Source organism: Lingula anatina, chromosome 7 (assembly GCF_051362555.1).
Source record: "Lingula anatina isolate TDL-2025a chromosome 7, LinAna3.0, whole genome shotgun sequence".
In the NCBI taxonomy this organism is placed as follows: domain Eukaryota; kingdom Metazoa; phylum Brachiopoda; class Lingulata; order Lingulida; family Lingulidae; genus Lingula; species Lingula anatina.
Window position 1 is genome coordinate 11,912,125 of NC_141773.1, and position 19,857 is coordinate 11,931,981.

The 19,857-nt window shown below is 35.6% G+C and overlaps 2 protein-coding genes across 3 annotated transcripts; one reads left to right on the forward strand and one right to left on the reverse strand.

Annotated features, from left to right (window-relative positions):
* Nucleotides 1-470: 470 nt before the first annotated feature.
* Nucleotides 471-1,245, reverse strand: LOC106163838 (uncharacterized). Its single transcript, XM_013541533.2, has one exon. The coding sequence runs from the start codon at nt 1,088-1,090 to the stop codon at nt 518-520; it is 573 nt and encodes a 190-aa protein (XP_013396987.1). The 5' UTR covers nt 1,091-1,245; the 3' UTR covers nt 471-517.
* Nucleotides 1,246-3,655: 2,410 nt separating this feature from the next.
* LOC106163829 (SWI/SNF complex subunit SMARCC2) lies at nt 3,656-19,161 on the forward strand. Of its 2 annotated transcripts, XR_015335465.1 has the most exons (26): nt 3,656-3,798; nt 4,262-4,381; nt 4,685-4,770; nt 5,156-5,397; nt 6,129-6,198; nt 7,105-7,180; nt 7,720-7,803; nt 9,015-9,071; nt 9,250-9,344; nt 9,646-9,782; nt 10,200-10,285; nt 10,456-10,649; nt 10,931-11,044; nt 11,629-11,785; nt 12,098-12,217; nt 12,737-12,938; nt 13,364-13,486; nt 13,905-14,057; nt 14,520-14,656; nt 14,940-15,050; nt 15,546-15,710; nt 15,968-16,102; nt 16,688-16,913; nt 17,226-17,372; nt 17,639-18,665; nt 18,701-19,161. XR_015335465.1 is itself a non-coding variant. In XM_087017681.1 (25 exons), exons 1-25 carry the CDS (start codon nt 3,685-3,687, stop codon nt 17,749-17,751), a joined length of 3,264 nt encoding a protein of 1,087 aa, XP_086873807.1. In that variant the 5' UTR covers nt 3,656-3,684; the 3' UTR covers nt 17,752-19,161. The 2 variants fall into 2 exon arrangements, 1 of the variants encoding a protein (XP_086873807.1); XM_087017681.1 differs by having other exon boundaries at nt 17,639-19,161.
* Nucleotides 19,162-19,857: the final 696 nt, after the last annotated feature.

The window sequence follows — 19,857 nt, forward strand, 5'->3', positions numbered from 1 at the left end:
CTATCATCAAGGAGTTATAACAGATCTGTTATAACTCCTTGCTATCATCTAATTTAAATCGTTTCCTAGTCTATCTCCCCTGAAACATTCACTATTGTGAGATAGACTCCTGTGCTAGATTCCTGTATTTTTTTTTTCGTAGTTGAGTGTATCTGTTGGGAGACTCGGGTGTAAAGTAACAAATACCGAGGACAGTTTCCACACTTCGGTTTAATAAAAGAGGTCCTTGGAGCTTCGTGTTGACCTGCTGATGCCAAGTTATTGAAATTTATATTTACCGTGCTGAGCCTGGTCAGCTAGAAGCAATGAGATTTCATGCTTTAACGGTCATCTCCCTAAATATCAGTCTTTTTAATTTAACTGTGGATTTAGATTAAAGTCACATGAAGTGACTTGCAGCTGTGAAAGAAAATAAACAATATTACACAATTTTTGTGAACATATGGTAAAGCTTTTCTTGGAAAATTGGGGTGGCCCTGATAAGGGCCGTTAAGTTGTGAAGACAACAGAGAAGTATTTACTTCTTAGCAGCCTTGGCCTTCTTGGGAGACTTCTTCACCTTGGGCTTGGCGGCTTTCTTGACGGCCTTCTTGGGAGACTTGGGCTTCTTAGCTGCCTTAGGCTTGGCAACCTTGGCCTTCTTTGGAGATTTGGCTTTCTTAGCTTTGGCGGCCTTCTTTTCGCCGGCGGGTTTCTTTGCCTTCTTGGGGCTCTTAGCTTTCTTCACCTTCTTTGGTTTTTCGGCCTTGGGCTTCTTCACCTTCTTGGGCTTGGCTGCTGGTTTCTTAGCGGCAGCACTGAGCTTGAAAGAGCCAGAGGCACCCTTGCCCTTGGTCTGAACAAGCTTGCCGTCAGCAACGGCCTTCTTCAAATACTTCTTGATGAAAGGTGTAATCTTCACGACATCTACCTTGTAGTTGGCGGCGATGTACTTCTTGATGGCCTGGCCGGAGGAGCCACCGCGTTCCTTCAGAGCGGCGATGGCAGCGACGACCATGTCAGCGACCTTAGGGTGGGCAGCGGGTGCCTTGGCCTTTGGCTTGGCAGCCTTGGCTTTCTTCTGTGGTGAGGCGGGAGCAGCATCGGCCATTTCGACGATTTCTTCTTGTAGAAAATCCGCGTATATCTTCTATAGTCAGTGACGTTAAAAGGTATGATTAAGCTGGTGTATCGCGCCCAAAGTTAAAGCGTGCGCGCGGACCTGTTAGAACACACCACCTCCAATACTACGAAAATTGCAATATGGAGTCCGCCTTTAACTCAATGTGTGCTTCTTTGTCTAATAAAGATGAATTTTTATGCATTACATCAATGAATGCTATATAGAAGGGTGACTTTAAAACAAAGTAGACAAGTTGATGATTCAATTTTGAAAATGTTAAGTATATGCGACAGTCTGTTCAGGGAATATATCAATGGTAAACCGACGACATACCTGTGACATTTAGATTAAAGCGTAATAAAACGCAAAATTTTCATAATTTTTGTGTATAACCCTACTGAATTCCCATTGATTATCAAATTACAGTATATTGGAATACCATTCGTAAAAAAATAGTAACTCTCCGTCGGGTTTAAGTATTTTATTTCGAATATTTAGAAAGTGGTAACAAACACACTCATCCACTCGATGGCCGTCAAATCATTTTAATGTTATTGTCTTTCAATATCATATTTAGACAGTTTTCGACGTTTCCGTCTCAAAAATGCACCAACCTGACATTGTTTAAGTCACTTGGGAATAATTTTGACAATTTATAGAATATTTTGACATTGTTTAGTATTTTAATGTGAATAAAATAAATTTCCCATTCATTTCATTGCTAGCATTATGCGAAGCATCAGCACTTGAAGATCACGTAGCATGGCGAATATGAAATGGTACCATATCTTTAAAATTTGAGTAATATGGTCTTTATTGTAAAAAATATTAGTAAATGGGGGTGATGAAGACGACACCAAACCAAATAATAACCACAAAGTATACGTAGAATGCTACTTTGGGCTTTTTGAAGGGCTAAATCACCTGCTGGTGTTGGGTTACCGAAGTCTGTTTACCGATATGAAAACAGATAACCCAGTTTGAACTCTGGTTTTATCCATCTCATTCAAATTTCCTTACACATCCTTCTGTTGTTGGCAGATCTACAAAAAAGTGACAAATTCACGAGCCAAGGTGAGCATGAGCAATTTGATAAATTCTAAGATATAGCTTTTAGAGCGGAACAAGAAAAATGTTGATTCGTTTCATGTAGGCCTACGTGAACGGTGTCAGACCAAAGACCCGGTTACATTGAATACAAACACTGCAATGGAAAATGATCAACGCAATGATTATTTGTTTATTAATTTCAAGAAAAAAAAAGAAAGAAGAAAGGATAGAAGGAAATAAGGAAAGAAAGAAAGAAAGGATAAGGAAAAAAGAAAAGAAAAATGTATTCCATTTTCTCATGTCAGATCGCTTCATCCTCCTCAAACAATAACTTACAGGCCTATTGCTAATAGTTGTTAACTTATAAAACAGAAAAAAAAGCTTTTTTCTAATTGACCCTTTGAAAACATCTGACACATGATTTTTACTGAAGCCTATTTTGTAGACTTGTAAAGAGTCTTTTTTTTTTTTTTTTTTGCATTTTTTCAGATTTTATACAAAGTTTTAAAAATGTAGGTAGTTGACGTTAGCAGAAATTAGGGGGTGGCGTTATAATTTTCATATTTTGGTGGGTTTTAATGGGTAAGCTGAAGGTTAGGGATTGTCAGCTTATATTGTAGTTTTTTATTTATTTTTTTATTTTTATTTTATTTATTAATTGTCTCAGAATAGACATCGAATGGTAAAAGTGTGAAGTCAAGTATTTTGTTTCAGATTTAATTAAAATATATTTTCATTTGCAAAGCATACAACAGGTACATTTTTATTTAAAATTTGACGTTTATTTGTTTACAATAATTCACCCGTGGCGATATAAACAGTTATGTCAATAGACCTAAATGCATGTATGCATGGTTAGGTTAGCTGGATTTGGAATATAGGCCTAGGTCTGTTTACATCTTTTAATCGCGTTTAATTGAAGCATTTGTGAATTTGAAATTCAGCATTAGCTTTGTCAGGAAATATACATTTTGGTCAAATAGAAAAATAGATCTAAGACAGGTCTTTAGACGGGGCATTATAAAATTAATAAAGAAAAAATGTGACGCACGCTCTTGCATTAGGCACTGAGTAGGCTAAATAGGCCCCCTCGAATCGATAAAGAACAAATAATTGCATCGGCTAAATAAGATTCAGCTTCCAAATGTATTTTTAGCTATAATGTAAGAACCCTTACGCTGATTTGTATAAACTAGAAGTCTACAGCGGGATAAAATGTAGGGCCTACGTATTTACGCAGCTTTTACTAGAACACAATCACGTACAAGCACTACTACCACATTCCGGGACGTTTCACCAAACATGTGCGTGCGGATTTATAATACAACTTATCAGGTAACATTAAGTCTTTAAGTTGATAAAATATCCCATTAGTTTTTAAAAAATTGATACAAAATGTATTGAACATGACCTTGTGTATGTTAGAAATTGAATTAATCACAAGGATAGATTTTGTTAGAGATTTTTCTGGAACTAATTTTTGTGTATATACATCCGTTTTTACTGCAGTGCGGTAACCACTTCCGATCAACATGGCGGTGGTGAGAAAGAAAGACGGCGGTGCAAACCAAAAGTTTTTCGAGTCGTCTGAGACCATTGCACAGTTTGATTCAGTTCGGACATGGCTTCACAAAAACTGCAAGAAAGTAAGTTTGTACCACGACCCTCGTTTTGCAAATAATGGCTTTACTTACATATGATGACTTGTATTAAAATATACCGGTCCCCGTTTGGAATGAAAGTTCTTTGTTTTCACATGATATTTGAACTCCATTTACATACATTTGCTTTGTGAATAGCGGCTTAATTTTGCTTAACTTAGTAGCACTTATGCAAGTCTAGTAATATTAGTTATTGTACATGTCAATTTTAGGAAATAGTATTTAAAACGTGCGTTTCATAGATAGCAACTTATAACCAAGAAAACAAATGAAATGTCAGAGTAAGACTGCCTCTATCAGTAACACAGATTTAGAAGATCATACACTGTTTTTTTCATTCACTTGGGGGATGTCAATTTTGAATTGTACTTTGAACATTATTTCCCAACTTTTCTTTCAGTGTCCAGCATGTAACAACCCAACTAAAGCTCTTGTTTTATATTTTCAGTACACACAAGCAGAACCCCCTACCAACAAAAGCTTGGCCAGTTTAGTGGTACAGCTGATACAGTTTCAGGAAGATGCCTTCGGAAAACAGGTCAAGGCCCCTCCCCTTACCAAGCTACCAGTGAGTACCCCAGTCCCAGTCCCACCCACACATGGCTCCTTATAAAGTTAAAGCCCTTCATAATACATTCATTTTAAGAGATAAAGCTATTTTTATGCCACCAGGATAATTATAAAAAGATGGATTTGATTTTAACAGTTCTGAATTGAAATTCACAAGACTTGTCTTGGTTTACATAAGTGCATATTGTTTTCAAAGTGATGATTGATAACCCAGAAATTAATTAATGCTATTAGTCAAAATTATCTTTTGCATAGAATATAAAAGTTCACATTGATGCAATAAACTTAATTTATTTTTCAGATGAAATATTTCCTGGACTTCAAGTCTGGAGGTGCTCTATGTCACATACTTGCTGCAGTGTACAAGTTCAAAAGTGACCAAGGCTGGTAGGTTGTGGGGTTTGACTGGGAGGGGTTAAATTGGTTGTGGTCACTAAGCTTCTTTTTTCTTTACTTTTTTTTTTCTGGACGTATGGTAGCGCTGAACATTATTTACTACCTGTAGATGTTAAAGTAAATGCATTTTGAAAAAATATTTTGTTGAATAATTGTATGTCATGAACTCTCAGGTTTTTCAGTTAAGTAGCTAACAGTGAGCTTATGCATATGAATTATTATTGCCTGATACTGAAGATCAGCATAGCATGCCAATGAAAATAAAAAGAGTTGAATTTTCATCATTTTTGTTTAAAATAGAAAAAAAAACAATGCAAAAATAATTGTTTATACCAACCTCCATTTGTTCTACACTTCATCCCTATGCCACTTCCAGGAGAAGATTCGACTTCCAGTCCCCCTCGCGCATGGATCGTAATGTGGAGATGTTCATGCAGATAGAGAAGTCCCTAGTGCAGAACAAGTGTCTTCTGATCCCCAGTGTATATATCAAGTCTTCTATGGAGAAATCTCTCAGTACTAAGCTGAAGGATATCATTACAAGACACAAGGGGACGGTGGTGGAGGATTCCGATGAGGCCACACACATTGTGTATCCTCCCACAGAGAAAGAGCCTGGTAAGGGTCTTGTTATCACTCTTTTTACTTCATTGTTTTATTCACTGATAGCTAGAAGTGACCTGCTGTTTGTGCTATAGGTTTGGTTTACTTGAAGTCACAAGTATAAGACGTGTACACGTAAACAGGCCTTGGTTAATAGTTATTATTGCATTTCAAATCAAATTTCTGCCACCAACCCAACCAAATGCCACCTTACAGTTTAAAATACCATAACTCAGAGGAATACCAAAGGATATTATGTCATGTTAACCCAAAAAATGATATTTGAATGGATATTTTCTACTTGTTTTGTGTGCTGTAAAGAACTGAGGCAAGTAAGTAATTTGAAAAATGTCAGTTTAAAGCTCTTTCATGGCTGATCAAGCGACTATTTTGGTTTGTCCCTTGGCATGTCCACTATATTCGAGTCAGAAACAAGTAGAAGTACTTTATATGGATTTACTGGGAATCCACGCTTGGTTCACATGTATCTTTTATATTATCAGTCTGTGATATTGACTGGTCCCACACCAAATGCCAACAAAATCAAAGTCCAGCCGGTCTAGTTAAACTTTGCAAATCTGTACAGTTACTGTGCTCTGTTTTTTGCATTTGGGCTAAAAAAATTTGGCACAATCTGTATTATAATCATCATCATCATTTGCAATGGATGCCCACCTGAGTACCGTATTGACATCGTCCTTGTTTTATTTGTTTATTGTTTTCATTATTATTTTCTACTGTTTCAGAGGACTATGTCAGGCCTGTGATGAAGAGAGATAGATGTACCATGGTACACTGGTGGTACTATCCAGACAGGTGAGAACACTATAGAACTTAATGATATTAAACTGGTGGTACTATCCAGACAGGTGAGAACACTATAGAACTTTATGATATTAAACTGGTGGTACTATCCAGACAGGTGAGAACACTATAGAACTTTATGATATTAAACTGGTGGTACTATCCAGACAGGTGAGAACACTATAGAACTTTATGATATTAAACTGGTGGTACTATCCAGACAGGTGAGAACACTATAGAACTTTATGATATTAAACTGGTGGTACTATCCAGACAGGTGAGAACACTATAGAACTTTATGATATTACACTGGTGGTACTATCCAGACAGGTGAGAACACTATAGAACTTTATGATGTTAAACTGGTGGTACTATCCAGACAGGTGAGAACACTATAGAACTTTATGATATTACACTGGTGGTACTATCCAGACAGGTGAGAACACTATAGAACTTTATGATATTACACTGGTGGTACTATCCAGACAGGTGAGAACACTATAGAACTTTATGATGTTAAACTGGTGGTACTATCCAGACAGGTGAGAACACTATAGAACTTTATGATATTACACTGGTGGTACTATCCAGACAGGTGAGAACACTATAGAACTTTATGATATTAAACTGGTGGTACTATCCAGACAGGTGAGAACACTATAGAACTTTATGATGTTAAACTGGTGGTACTATCCAGACAGGTGAGAATATCATCACAACAGAAGATTGAGTTATGCTAGGTCTTTAAATCAGTGCTGAATTATCACTTACTTACACTGTAAATATTTAACTTTGCATGATGTTTGGAATGAGTTTGAATGGTCAGGTAATTACGTTATCTATTATTATTATTATTATTATTATTATTATTATTATTATAACTCCATATAGATAAATATTTCTGATATTCTATTTCAGTTATGATACATGGGTGACTGATGTCCACATTGATCAAGAGCCTGGATCTCCAGCTTTACCAGAAACTGCCTGGGAGGTGAGAGAACTGCCAAATACAACACAGTGCCTATGCTTAACATTCTAAAACATTGCAAATTATTTTTTAAGGCGGGGTAATTATGAAATGTGCCAAATACAACGCAGTGCTCATTGCTCTACTTTCCAAAACCAGCCACATTTTTATCTTTCTTTTTAGTATTTTTTCGACCCTTTTTTTAAGTTGTAAGGGAGTAAGATTTCAAATATAAGTCATAAAAAAGTTTTGAAAATATGAAAAATTGGAATGTACCCCTTGCAGTTGGGGGAGGAGGTATCAGTTGAAGAAGTAAAGTTTTAGTACAAAACTATAATATAAAGAAGGTAATAATTGTTTGGAATGCTTCCTTATACTGATTATCCTGATCAACATTTCATATTATTTAAAAGGTATAAGCAGTTTTAAGTTTACAGCACCCTAAGGGAAAAGCATTGAATGGCTTGCCTTCTTGTCATAGTGTGAAAAAAGTTAATTCCTGGGAGGTTTTCTGGTTTGAAGTGATCTGAGAATCAGGGATTATATTTATTTTTTGTCTGCAGGTTAATGGAAACTGGATTTTAGACCTGGATGAGTTCAATGAATGGATGAATGAGGAAGACTATCTGATTGATGATGAAAATGGAGTAAGTTATACTTTACATATCATTGTAACTGATATATACTTTCTCAAGTTGACTAACAGATATGATTGCCTCTAGTTAGTAGATTAGGATCATATAAATGAAACATACGAAAGTTGGTTGCACCTTTTTTGTGCATTTTTTTTTTCAAATATAATTAGTTAGTCTTATATAACTGATATTTATTTTTTGGTTGATCAGAACAATACCTGTCTTCACAGTGGTTATTGTTGAATATAATAACAGTGCAGATACTCATTAAGAAAAAAGACAGTAACAGGCAATCAGCACAGACAATATTAATGCACAAATTCACACACTGTAGCACCTAATAATTTTACATACATGATTTAAAGGGATAATAACTCTTCATTTTGGCCAAAAAATGAATTTTGCTGGAGTAAACAACAATTTTCCCATACTTAGTAATGGTTAATGAATCCATTTTTTATTCAAAGTTAGTTCCTGTTTTTTTTTTTTTCTAAAAAGTTTGTTTTTTTGTTAAAATCTCTTAAGAGATTTTTACAGAGTATAGCCATCAATGGAGGTCAAGTGGTCTAAAGACAAGCTCAGGTATCAGAATAATAGTTATAACTGCCGTTTTTGTGGTAAAACAGAATACATTATATTTCTATGAGTTATTCACAATGTTTTTATTGTGAAATATATATCTCATACGAAGAGTTATTATCCCTTTAATATAGCACCTTCATTTTGCCATCCTCACCCTCTCTTTGTGACTCAAATACAGGAGTGGGTTGAGACAAATCTTCATTCATTTCCTGTTGCCACCCATTAGCTAACTTAGACTTTCCCAGAAAATCAACATATCTAATTAGCACCATGTCCTCAACAGCCAACGATCATCCTTTTGGCTTTCTTCTGTGGTGACTGAGCCCCCTCAATATTATTGCCAGAGAACTTGTGTGCTTCTAAAAGGCATGTTCGTAACCTTGATAAATAATTGGAATTGGAAGAATTAGAAGTGATATCATTTGAGGTGGTCAGTAGAAGACCCACTTGCAATCAAGGGGGGGTATCTTTTTAAATTCAAATCGAGTTTATTAAGGTGACCAAAAACAGACGAATACAACACTTATTCATTTAAACCCAAACATATATGAATTGCTTGGATGTTGTAATTATGTGTATTGTATTCAGTGACCTCAAATGACTTATTAAGATGCAATCATCATTACACTATTGATTTTCAGTCTGAAAGTGGCAGCAGAAAGGGCAGGAAACAACGTGTGAAGCTTACTGTAGAGGAGGTAAGTTCAATTCTAACACCTAGAAGAACCTTTGAAAACCATCACTAAAATAATTTTTTAAAAGAGAACTATCTTAGTCAGGTGAATCTGTTAGAGACATTTGTCAATGTGGGCTGTAAATGAGTTCTATTTTTTAAAGTTAAAATTTTGAAATTTACAAGTAATTTTTCTTTTGCAGATTGCTCCAAGTCCAGACCCAGACAGAAAAGAGAAAAAGAAAGGGAAAAGAAAGCGCTCACCTAGTCCATCATCTGACAAGAAGAAAAAGAGGGGGTAAGAGATTTGGGTCCTTAATTGGTCTTATAAATTATGGTGCTTTTAGATCAGTCACCTTTGGTGAATAAATGTTAGTTAACAGCTAAGATGGGTGGTAGTATATATTGGGTTGATGTTACTAAAAACAGCCACGCATGCAGGTGGCCCAGTGCCTATAAGACAAATATAGTCTTTATGGATTTTTGACCAGAGAAATACAAAATCTTCTCTCATCCCCAATATTATAGAGCTGGGGGCCTTCAACTTTTCCATTTTCCAGATGTTTCTTAAAAGGTTCACTTTCGTCTGTGCATTTCAGAGCTGCAGGGAGGTCCACTCCATCCAGTAAGAAGAAGGCCACATCGTACAAGGATGAGGATTCGGAAGATTTGACCAAAGACATGGAGGACCCAACCCCTGAACCTAACATTCAGGAAGTTCACATTCCTAAAAATGGTACATTTCTCTCTTGAGTCAGATTTTTAAAAAATATTGGTCCTGATTTTCTTATAATTGTAAGACTGAAATGTCTTAATCATTTTGCTCCAGTTTTTAATTTTTGTTTTATTTTCTTATTATTTATTTTTAGAGTAACTTGGCCACTGTTTCATAGCACACAAATAATAAGATAATTGGACAAATATTGTTTGGATATCTGAACACTTTACTAAAAAAATCACTTTTCACTTGAGACATGAGACAGAAATACAACAAGAGATGTATCATTATAAACTGTGATAACTGTTTCATAAGCTTTTTAAAAATTAGGAAAACTACAAGGTTGCTTTATTGAAATTTAGATTTTGTTCTGTAAATGATGCATTATTGCAAGAGATATTCTGGTAGATTTCAAAGAGAGTTTTATTTCTGTAGCCTCCAGTTCACGGAGTGGCAAGGACAGTGAGCTGCAGCCAATCAAAGGTGGAACTCTTATGGATGTGGAGGAAGATGCTGATGGGGTAGGATATTGTGACGTTTTTTGAGCAAATGGAAGAAAATAAAAGTACAACAAAATGAAAAAAATTAATACTCAACTTGTAATATTTTATATTATTTTCATCATTATTATAATTTTTTTTAATCTACTTGTTTGTTTGTTTATTTGTTTGTTTGTTTGTTTATTTTGCAGGTGGAAGAAAACAAAGAGAACACAGAGGATGCAGGAAAGTCCATGGACCATGAAGAGAATGTGACAGAGCAAACACACCATATAATCATCCCCAGTTACTCTGCCTGGTTTGACTATAACAGTATACATGCCATAGAGAGGAGAGCTCTACCAGAATTCTTTAATTCCAAAAATAAGTCTAAAACACCAGAAGTGTAAGTATGCTTACAATGTTCAGCTTAAAAATAACTGTTTGGCAAATAGACCCGCAGCAAGTGATGCAACTTCTCAGGTCAACTGGCTCATGTAGATAGTGACAGACAAAAAACATTTCTACCACAACGATAATAATATATTTTTCAACAAAAAAATAATAATTGACAAAATTATCATTTTTATGCAAATGTACTCTGACATATGAGTAATTAAAAGTTAAAGAAAATTCTATAATTAAGGAAATATTCATTTAAATTGTTTACTTTATTTATTCCTTCAGATATATGGCCTACAGAAATTTCATGATAGACACTTACCGTCTGAACTCTCAGGAGTATTTAACAAGTACAGCCTGCAGGAGAAACCTGGCTGGAGATGTGTGTGCCATTATGAGGTATGTTGAGGGGGGGCATAGTGCCATCTTTAACTGGTAGTTAATTATAGCTATTGCTCTGGAACTGGAATCATACCATATTTTTACCCTCCCTCTGTCCCCCCTTACTGTGAGGCTTCACTGGGGCAAAGTCTGAACATGTTGGACAATCTGGTTGCTTGAGGAAGTCAGTAAATCAGATTTCAAACTTTGTGTTTCGCTTTAAACACTGACCTTTATTTATTTTAGCATTTCTTTAGCTGTACGTTTAAGGTTTAATCAGCTAGGAAATCAACTGTATGAAGTTTTAAGTTAGTTCACAATTTTTCAAGTATATTGCTTTAGTTTGGAGTAATTTTTTAATTTATGCTGTATGTTCACTTAAATTAATAAATTCTATATTATTTTGTATTTTAAGATTCCAATGCATTCTGTATATCAAGTTAAATGTTTGAACTACAAAATATATCATTAGATAAATCACCCCTTCATTATATTCTCTGAATCTGTGCCACATTTGTAATATATATCAAAATGAATTTAACTTAAATGAAAATCTTATAAAAATTAATGAATAATAAATAACCCATATATTATATTTTCAGGGTCCATGCCTTCTTAGAACAGTGGGGTTTGATTAACTACCAGGTGGATGCTGAGAACAGACCCACTGGGATGGGGCCACCCCCCACCTCCCACTTCCATGTGTTGTGTGACACCCCCTCTGGATTGGGGCCACTCAACCCACCCAGGACCAGCCAGGTAGGGAGAAAACTTACTGGAGAGAAAAATAATTATTGGATGGCAAAACTGATCAACCTTTAAGTGAAGGAATAGGAAAAAAGAAAAAAAGAAGCAATTATATTCTTTTGTTCACTGTTTGAATGTCAGTGTTACCTTTAAGGAATGAAGGTTTCCTCATTATTTATTTATTTATTTGATTCATAATAATTCATATAATGGGAGGTTTTTGTATTAAATATTTAGCAAAAGAGAAACCACAGGTAAAGCCAGATGCCTTTTTTAAGCATTCTTTATTTTCATCCCTGAATGTTGAATGTCATTATTTTTTAGCCTTCCGCTGCCAAACAAGTGATGGACTTTGACAAGAGCAAAGAAAGAGAAGGAGATGAGAAGAGAGAGGGGCAGACATTTGGACTGAGGACAGACACATATGCCCAGAAAGCTCTCAAGGTAACTATGACGTTCTTAATCCTGTTCATGATCTGGGGTCAGTTTTGCAAAAGAGCTTCAACTCAAACCTTCATGAAAATTTTTGTCTATATTAGTGTCTGATAAATTCATGGTAGTCAACTCTGATAAAGTAAGAAATAGTCTGAAACATTGGGCATCTATTTCTTGATATAAAGGAGGCATTATATTTCATGTGTTTTAACAACGTAAGTACTGATTTCTCTTGGGTTAAGTAGAAAAATTTAGACCAATTTCAGATATATGTTCTGGCAGGCGACGTGAATCATATTAAGTATTTATTAGCTAGATACAAATGGGACTGTAGTTTTTTTCATCAGCCAGTAGAGTCCCTTGGGAATACTCTGAACTTTTTTGTTGAAGAATTACAAAATGATGTTTACCTTCACAGAACAAAATTGCACCTGCAAATATTTACCCCATGAACCAAAAATCCCAACAATTTTATATGTCAGCATAGCCAAAACAAAGCTTCGTATTAAAGCATATGTCCATTTCCAGGAGAAAGGCGCAGCCACCAGAACCCGGGACTGGACGGATCAGGAGACCCTGCTGCTACTAGAAGCTCTCGAGATGTATAAAGACGACTGGAACAAGGTGTGCGAACATGTAGGATCGCGCACCCAGGACGAGTGCATTCTTCACTTCCTGCGCCTGCCAATAGAGGATCCTTATCTTGAAGATGACGGACCCTCGCCTCTTGGTGAGTCACAAGTAAAATATTCATATGCAAAAATTTCTGGAATATTTTTTGCCTGTTAGTTGAATATTTACTGTGACTATGACGATTTTACAACCTCCTCCTTCATATTCGTAGTAATCATCTGTTGTTACATTAGACTACTAGAAATGTACAAAATCCCCTATTCAGGTTTAAATTTCAGGTTATATTGATACCTTGGTACCGGAAAATATAATAAAGATAAAAAAAAAGAATAAAATAGATGTATCACACTATGGCAAAGTAGAGAAAACTTATTGAGACAAATTCCTAATTTTTTTCATATTATTTATTTATTTATTTATTGTTTATTTATAAATTTATTAATTTATTTTTTCGCTCATTAATTAATTAATTCATCTATTAGTTTATTTATTTATTTATTTATTTATTTATTCCCTCTCCAGGACCGCTGACGTACCAGCCCATTCCATTCTCCCAGAGTGGGAATCCCATCATGACCACGGTTGCTTTCCTGGCCTCAGTAGTGGACCCCAGGGTGGCAAGTGCCGCCTCCAAGTCTGCTCTAGGTGAGGTTGAGAAGTAGTTAATTGTATTGGAATTATAAAAATGATTCCTCTGTATAGAGTTATTAGTAATTATGTCTTTCTTAACATTAGACAGCATTAAGTTATTTACGAAGTTTGTTCACATCTTTGCCTCTCAAGTTGAAAAAAAAACTGAAAATTTAAAATAAATTTGTATAGCTTTTATCCATCCTATGCCCATTTGATTTGCAAATGTACTGCTTGCTGAAGTATTGCTGAAGTGTTGTGCACTATTAATTTAACCTATTTTAAATAAGGCATTTTGCAAAAGTTTAAATAAATTCTACCTGCCAGGCCTTTTTAACTGTAAAAATGGATGTGCATTTCCAATTCTAGTTTTACTGAAGTTGTCAAATATATATTATTGTGATCAACTTCTGTAATCTCTTTTTTTTTCCAGAGGAGTTCTCCAAGATGCGTGATGAGGTGCCGTCAGTGCTGATAGACCAGCATGTCAAGAATGTGGAGCAGGCAGTGGCGGAGGGCAAACAGGTCAACGCAGACTATGGATTAGATAAGAGTGGGATTGCTGGCACCAGTACGGAGAAGGAAGGTGGGTTTTTCTTCTGTTTGGGGATTATTTTTACCACTTGTGTGTAAAGGAGAAATCAGTTAATAGATTGTTTTTTTTTTTTTTTTTTTTTTTTTTTTTTTTTGTTTTTTTTTTTTTTTTTATGAATGTTCAAAAGCAGTGAAGGCTGGGAAGGTTCAAAGAGGCAAATTTTTTGTTATTTCTTCTTCAGAATCCTAGTTATATTTCAATCTCATTAAGGCAAGAAAGATGATTAAACACTTTCAAAAATGCATTTGATCAGATAAGATTTATGATAAACATTTTAGTCATAAATCTAGAAAAACTGGCATTTTGATGGTCTTCGAATGTTAATTTACTGATTTATCTTGTGTGTCAGACAATTACATAACTAATAATCAAATATGTTTTAGAGCAGTGCTTTTAAACCTTCCCCCTAAAAAAAAGTTTTTCACAACATTAATCTTTTCATTGAAATTTCAGAAATTCCAGAAGGTGAGAAAAAAGAGGGGAAAGATGGAGAGGGAGAAAAGAAGGAAGAGGAAAATAAAGAGGGAGAGAAAAAGGAGGAAGAAGTGAAAGAGGAAAAATCTGAAGAGAAGGAAGAAGACAAAGTGAAGGTGAGTTCTGTTGGTTTTTATGTCATAATGAAAAATTTATGCTTTTTGGATTTTTTACACTTTCAGGTGATGATCTTAGAGCATTTTACATATTAATTGATGGGCTTAAGAACCAACTTCGTTAATATAGGTCATGATACAATTCTTGAGAAAAGCTGTGCTAACTAATTTCATAACAGTACTGTAGTAGGTTTCAAAATTCTGCATGATGGAGATCAACCTTCCATTACATCCCGTGTACCTAACATTTGTTATATTTTATTTACAATTCATATATTTTCAGGAAGAAGCCATGGAAACAGACCAAGAAGATCAGAAGCCAGAGGAAAAGGAAGGAAAGGAAGAGAAAGAAAAAGATGGAGACAAAGATGATCAGACAGATGATAAAAAGGAGGTGAGGCAGTGTTTTATTTTAGATAGTACCATCACTCCTCAGCTATATGGCAATTCTTTGTATTAAAAGCTTCTTTGATTAAATTGTATATTGGGTTTTGCCCATCAATAATAATATCAATAAATATTGTGTTGCTTCATGTTGTTTGCCCTTATTTAAGAAAATCTACTTAAAACATCAAATAGTCTGTCAAAATAGTTCCAAAGTATATAAACAAGATCTCATTGGCTTGCTGTGATTCGAATGATTGTATAATTCCCTTTTAGCACACTTATGTTCATGCCCATAGACATGTCCAGGGGGTAGAGTTCTCCCACTATCCCCCTGAAAAAAAAAAAATTTAAAAATCTAGTAGAAATTGTTGAAATAAAAAGCAGTACATAAATTATTGAATACATTTAAACAAAAAAATTGAAAAGGCTTAAGAAGAAATGATGAAGCAAATGTTCTCTTATGAAATTATGTTATGGCTCACACAATCCATTTTTCTCGAAGGAAAAGAAGGAAGAGGAGATGCAAGGAGATTCTACAGTAAAGACAGAAGGAGACGGTGCATCCACAGAACCTTCCAAAGAAGTGGCAGTCAAAGAAAACATCACAGAGTCCAATATACAGGCAGCAGCTGCAGCAGCACTGGCCTCAGCAGCAGTGAAGGCAAAGGTATTGGAGTTTAAAGACTTATTCAAGACTTGCTCAAGTTCTTTGAGATTGTAAGCCTTATATTTTGTAAAATGAACTTATTTTAAAAAAGATGTAAAAATATCCATCCAAAAATAAACTCATTTTAAATTGATGTAAATTCATCCATCTAAAAACACCAGATTAAATAGACTCATATTTAAGTTGAAGTAAATTGGTCTATACATAGTTTACAAAGTTTTCTCATGTTATTAAAAATTTTGTGTGTCTTTCTGCAGCATCTGGCAGCAGTGGAGGAACGCAAGATCAAATCTCTGGTAGCGCTGTTAGTGGAGACACAGATGAAAAAGCTGGAGATTAAACTGAGACATTTTGAGGAACTCGAGTCCATCATGGACAGGGAAAGAGAAGCTGTAAGTCTTCATTCAATCTAAGATTTCGTGAAGAGATCGTTTTAGAACTATAATGATGTGTAATTGAAAGTTGAAGATTTGCCACTTGTTTTTTTGGACTGTGTGAAGGATTGATTCCCATACAGTCAGCAAAGAAAGCGATAGTAGTGTGCACCATTTTGTCACCAGATGTTATTCAAAACCAAGACCCAAAATTTAGCAAACATCTTGTGGGAGGTGGGAAGGTTCCAGGATTGAACAGTGCAGATCCCAGTGCAGGTTTTAGAATACTGATAAAGGTTGTGAAGCTGGCTGAACTTGTGTAATGCAGGGATGAGATTTTTCAAACGATTGGCTAATTAGCGACTTTTTTGGGTGGTGTTAGTGGTTACAACAGTTATGAGATTTTTCTGACTATAGTTGAATAACAACTTTTGGAAGCCAAAAAGTCTCATACGATGGTATGAGGCATCAAACAGATAACTTTGAGATCGTTAGACAGTATTTAAGAAATGAGAGTGTATCTTATGTCATAAAAGATAGCTTGTAAAAAAAAAAGGTGATGAATTTACCGTCAACAAACTATGAAACCACTCATATTTTTAGCTGGAATACCAACGGCAACAACTTTTGCAAGAGCGCCAGCAGTTCCACATGGAGCAGTTGAAGGCGGCCGAGTATCGTGCCCGCCAGATGGCAGCACAGCAGTTACAGATCGAGAAGATGCAGCAGCAGCATCAACAGTTCCAGCAGCAACAGCAGCAAAGTTTGCAGCAACATTCTGCACCATCCTCGTCCCCAGCACCACACCATTTAGGTGCTGGTGATCACGGTATGTATTCTTCTGGCTTGATTTATCTGCTGGTGGGCAGGGTTGCGTAAGGTGAATTTGCTGGTGGCTTCATGAACTTTTCGTTGTCAGAATTTCCTTTGTTCTTTTTTTGCATTTTTTACTTATTTTGTGAGTAGCCTGATTATAACTTTGTCATGAAGACATCACATTTTAATTTGCCCCATGAAAGGTTATTTCATCTTTTTGTCATGTTTTTTTTTTATTTTATTCTGACAAGATTTTACACAAATATTTGGTGTGGTATTACTGAATTTAATGACAGAATTTAGCTGAATCAATTCTTTTGTTTAGTATCACATCACCCTCCTCCACCTGAGGCACCCTCAGCCTCGGCAGTACCGGCGCCACCTGAACCAGAGGAGCAGACACCACCAGTGGCACCACCCATGCCATCAGCACCACAAGATACAGCACCACCAGCACCAGTGGAGCCAACAGGTAATGTCTACTGCATACATTCCACCTGCAGTGCAGTACAATTCTTTTTCTGAAACTTCTAACATTTTGCAAAGGTTTGTGATAACTTTGTTGTAGAGGAATAAAAAAGTTTAAGATCAGCAATCCCACTTTCTTTAATTTCCCCATCTGTACAGCTTTTATGGCATCAGAACATTATTATTAAATTTTGATTCAGTTTCATTGACCAAAAATAAAAAAAATTCCTTAAATTGAGACCTTGAACTGTATGTGTTTCTCATTTCCAGCACAAGAACCCCCAGCAGCACAAGGTTTACAACAGGAAGAAGCTATGGAGACAGACTCTGCCCATCCACTGCCCTCTGAAACCATGCCACAGACTCTGCCTACCCAGTCATAGTAGAATGGTGAAACGTGAATTTATACTTACTAGAGGCTTGCCATACCAAACATAATGGAAACCTATACACTATGCACCTGCGTTATCAGATAGAACTTTCCACACATTATGGGTACATTGCTCAGTTGTGAACAAGAAGTAATACAAATTGCTGTCACTGTGCCACGCCTTACAGAATTTAAGTAGCTGCTCCAGTTCTTCTCTACAGACAATTTGTCTTAATTGTCATAACTTGACTGCAAATAATTCATACTTTAGTGTATAACTGAGATAACAAATGTCACAGCCATTGCGCTGTATTGTCACAAGTAATGCAACTATAACAAAGCTGAACATGCCAATAGTGTGCTCTCACAACCTGCCCCACAGTACCATGGACTGTAGATGGCAGCAGTATCTGAGGTATTAATACAAGCCCAATCAGTGTCATGAAAGAAACAATAGGTGTGCATCATCCATGCCCTCACAGGAAGTTCCTAAGGTAGGGGGGAGCGTTATCGTCAAGAAGTCTAGGCTTTTTCATCACAGTTGTTCTGTATTTCATTTAAAAGCCTGTCCACAAAAAAAAAATGAATAGAAATATCTGTTGACTTTGGTGAGCATTGTGGAATTTTTCCCTAAAAGAACAACTTGGATGTGAATGTGTGTTGGCAGATGTGAATCTAGTTAACCCTCATTATTTGTCGAACTCTTAACTTCTAACAAATGAATTAATGCCTCTGTATTGAATATCAGTTCCATTGCACACAAAAACAAGAAAATCCATTGTATGTGATTGTAAGTTGTTCTTCCTTAAAGAAGTCTTGTTAACTTCATGACACAATTTAATAGAGCTATGATCATGAGTGGCAGCAAAGCACAGCAAGATTATGTATAGGTGACAGCAGCTAGTAATGGGCTCTTCTGATAAGTAGGTGGCAGCACAGTAATGGGCTCTTCTGATATGTAGGTGGCAGCACAGTAATGGGCTCTTCTGATATGTAGGTGGCAGCATTGTGTGGAGATGCCTCTATGGGAAAAATTAAAACAACAATATTTCTACCACTGCTCCAACCACCAAGGAGAGAAAAAAAGGATCAACTTTTCTTTAAAATTGGCCTGAGGAAATTTTCTCAATTGCTTTCGTCATATTCTCAGTTGAGAAGATGTGAATGTTGTCATATTTTTGTATTACTGTATTCATTCTGACTTAGGGTAGTTTTAGGTGCTAATGATAGTCACTAGTGTCTATGTCTTGTAAAATATAAATGCCATTAGTTATGTAACATTTGTGTTCGGGATGATCAATAAGACTTGATAGAAATGTTTGTCAATAAGTACATTTTTACCCAAAGTACCACAGAATGGTACAACTTTTGTATGTAGATACATAGAATTATTATCTATAAAATAAACTGGTAACGTACAAGATTTGTGATATTTTTCAGTTTTGTCTCTCTCTTTTTCTTGTTGTCTGTTTGAAATTAACATAATTGTGTATTTTAATGAGAAAAGACTGCAATGATATGTAGTTTGACTTGGGGGTGAAAATTTTGATTTTTAAACCGTGAGTGCAATGATCTATCAGCATACCTCAGTTCTCAATATTAATTAAGATTAATTTATGGATCACCAACAAAATCTAATGTATTCTTAGTAAGCCCATTTCGGACAAATCCAGAAATTTAAATCAAAATCTGCCCTTTTTTTACTAACAACAAAGGCAATAACATAAACACCCCAGCAAAGAGAATAAAATGAAAGGATTTTTTGAAAGAAAATGCAAAAGAAAAAATTTGCATGTCCCCCAAAATGTGTGTTAATAAAGCACCTGTAAACTAAATTCGATTGCAGAGAGTGCTTTGAAAAAAAATGACAGCTGGTTCAAAATTAGATAAAAATAAATGTGCATGTCTCTCCATGTCCATTTGTTTCAAGTGAACTGCAAGATTACAGTGTCATTCACAAATATTAAGGTCCATTAAGACCATTAACTATACGTGGCCTTCTATGGGACTAGAGAATCTAGATTACTGGTTGCACCTGGTTTGTGATAAGGGTGAAAAAATTAAAATAAATTCAGCCCTGATCCTCATGATAATAATAATACTTAATAGCCATCCTTGG

Coding starts and splice junctions, on each gene's coding strand:
- LOC106163838 (XM_013541533.2), bottom strand. CDS start 1,090: ATGGCCGATGCTGCTCCCGCCTCACCACAGAAGAAAGCCAAGGCTGCC.
- LOC106163829 (XM_087017681.1), top strand. CDS start 3,685: ATGGCGGTGGTGAGAAAGAAAGACGGCGGTGCAAACCAAAAGTTTTTC. Junction 10,650..10,930: donor AAGTCTAAAACACCAGAAGT/GTAAGTATGCTT, acceptor TTATTCCTTCAG/ATATATGGCCTACAGAAATT. Junction 16,914..17,225: donor TTTAGGTGCTGGTGATCACG/GTATGTATTCTT, acceptor TCTTTTGTTTAG/TATCACATCACCCTCCTCCA.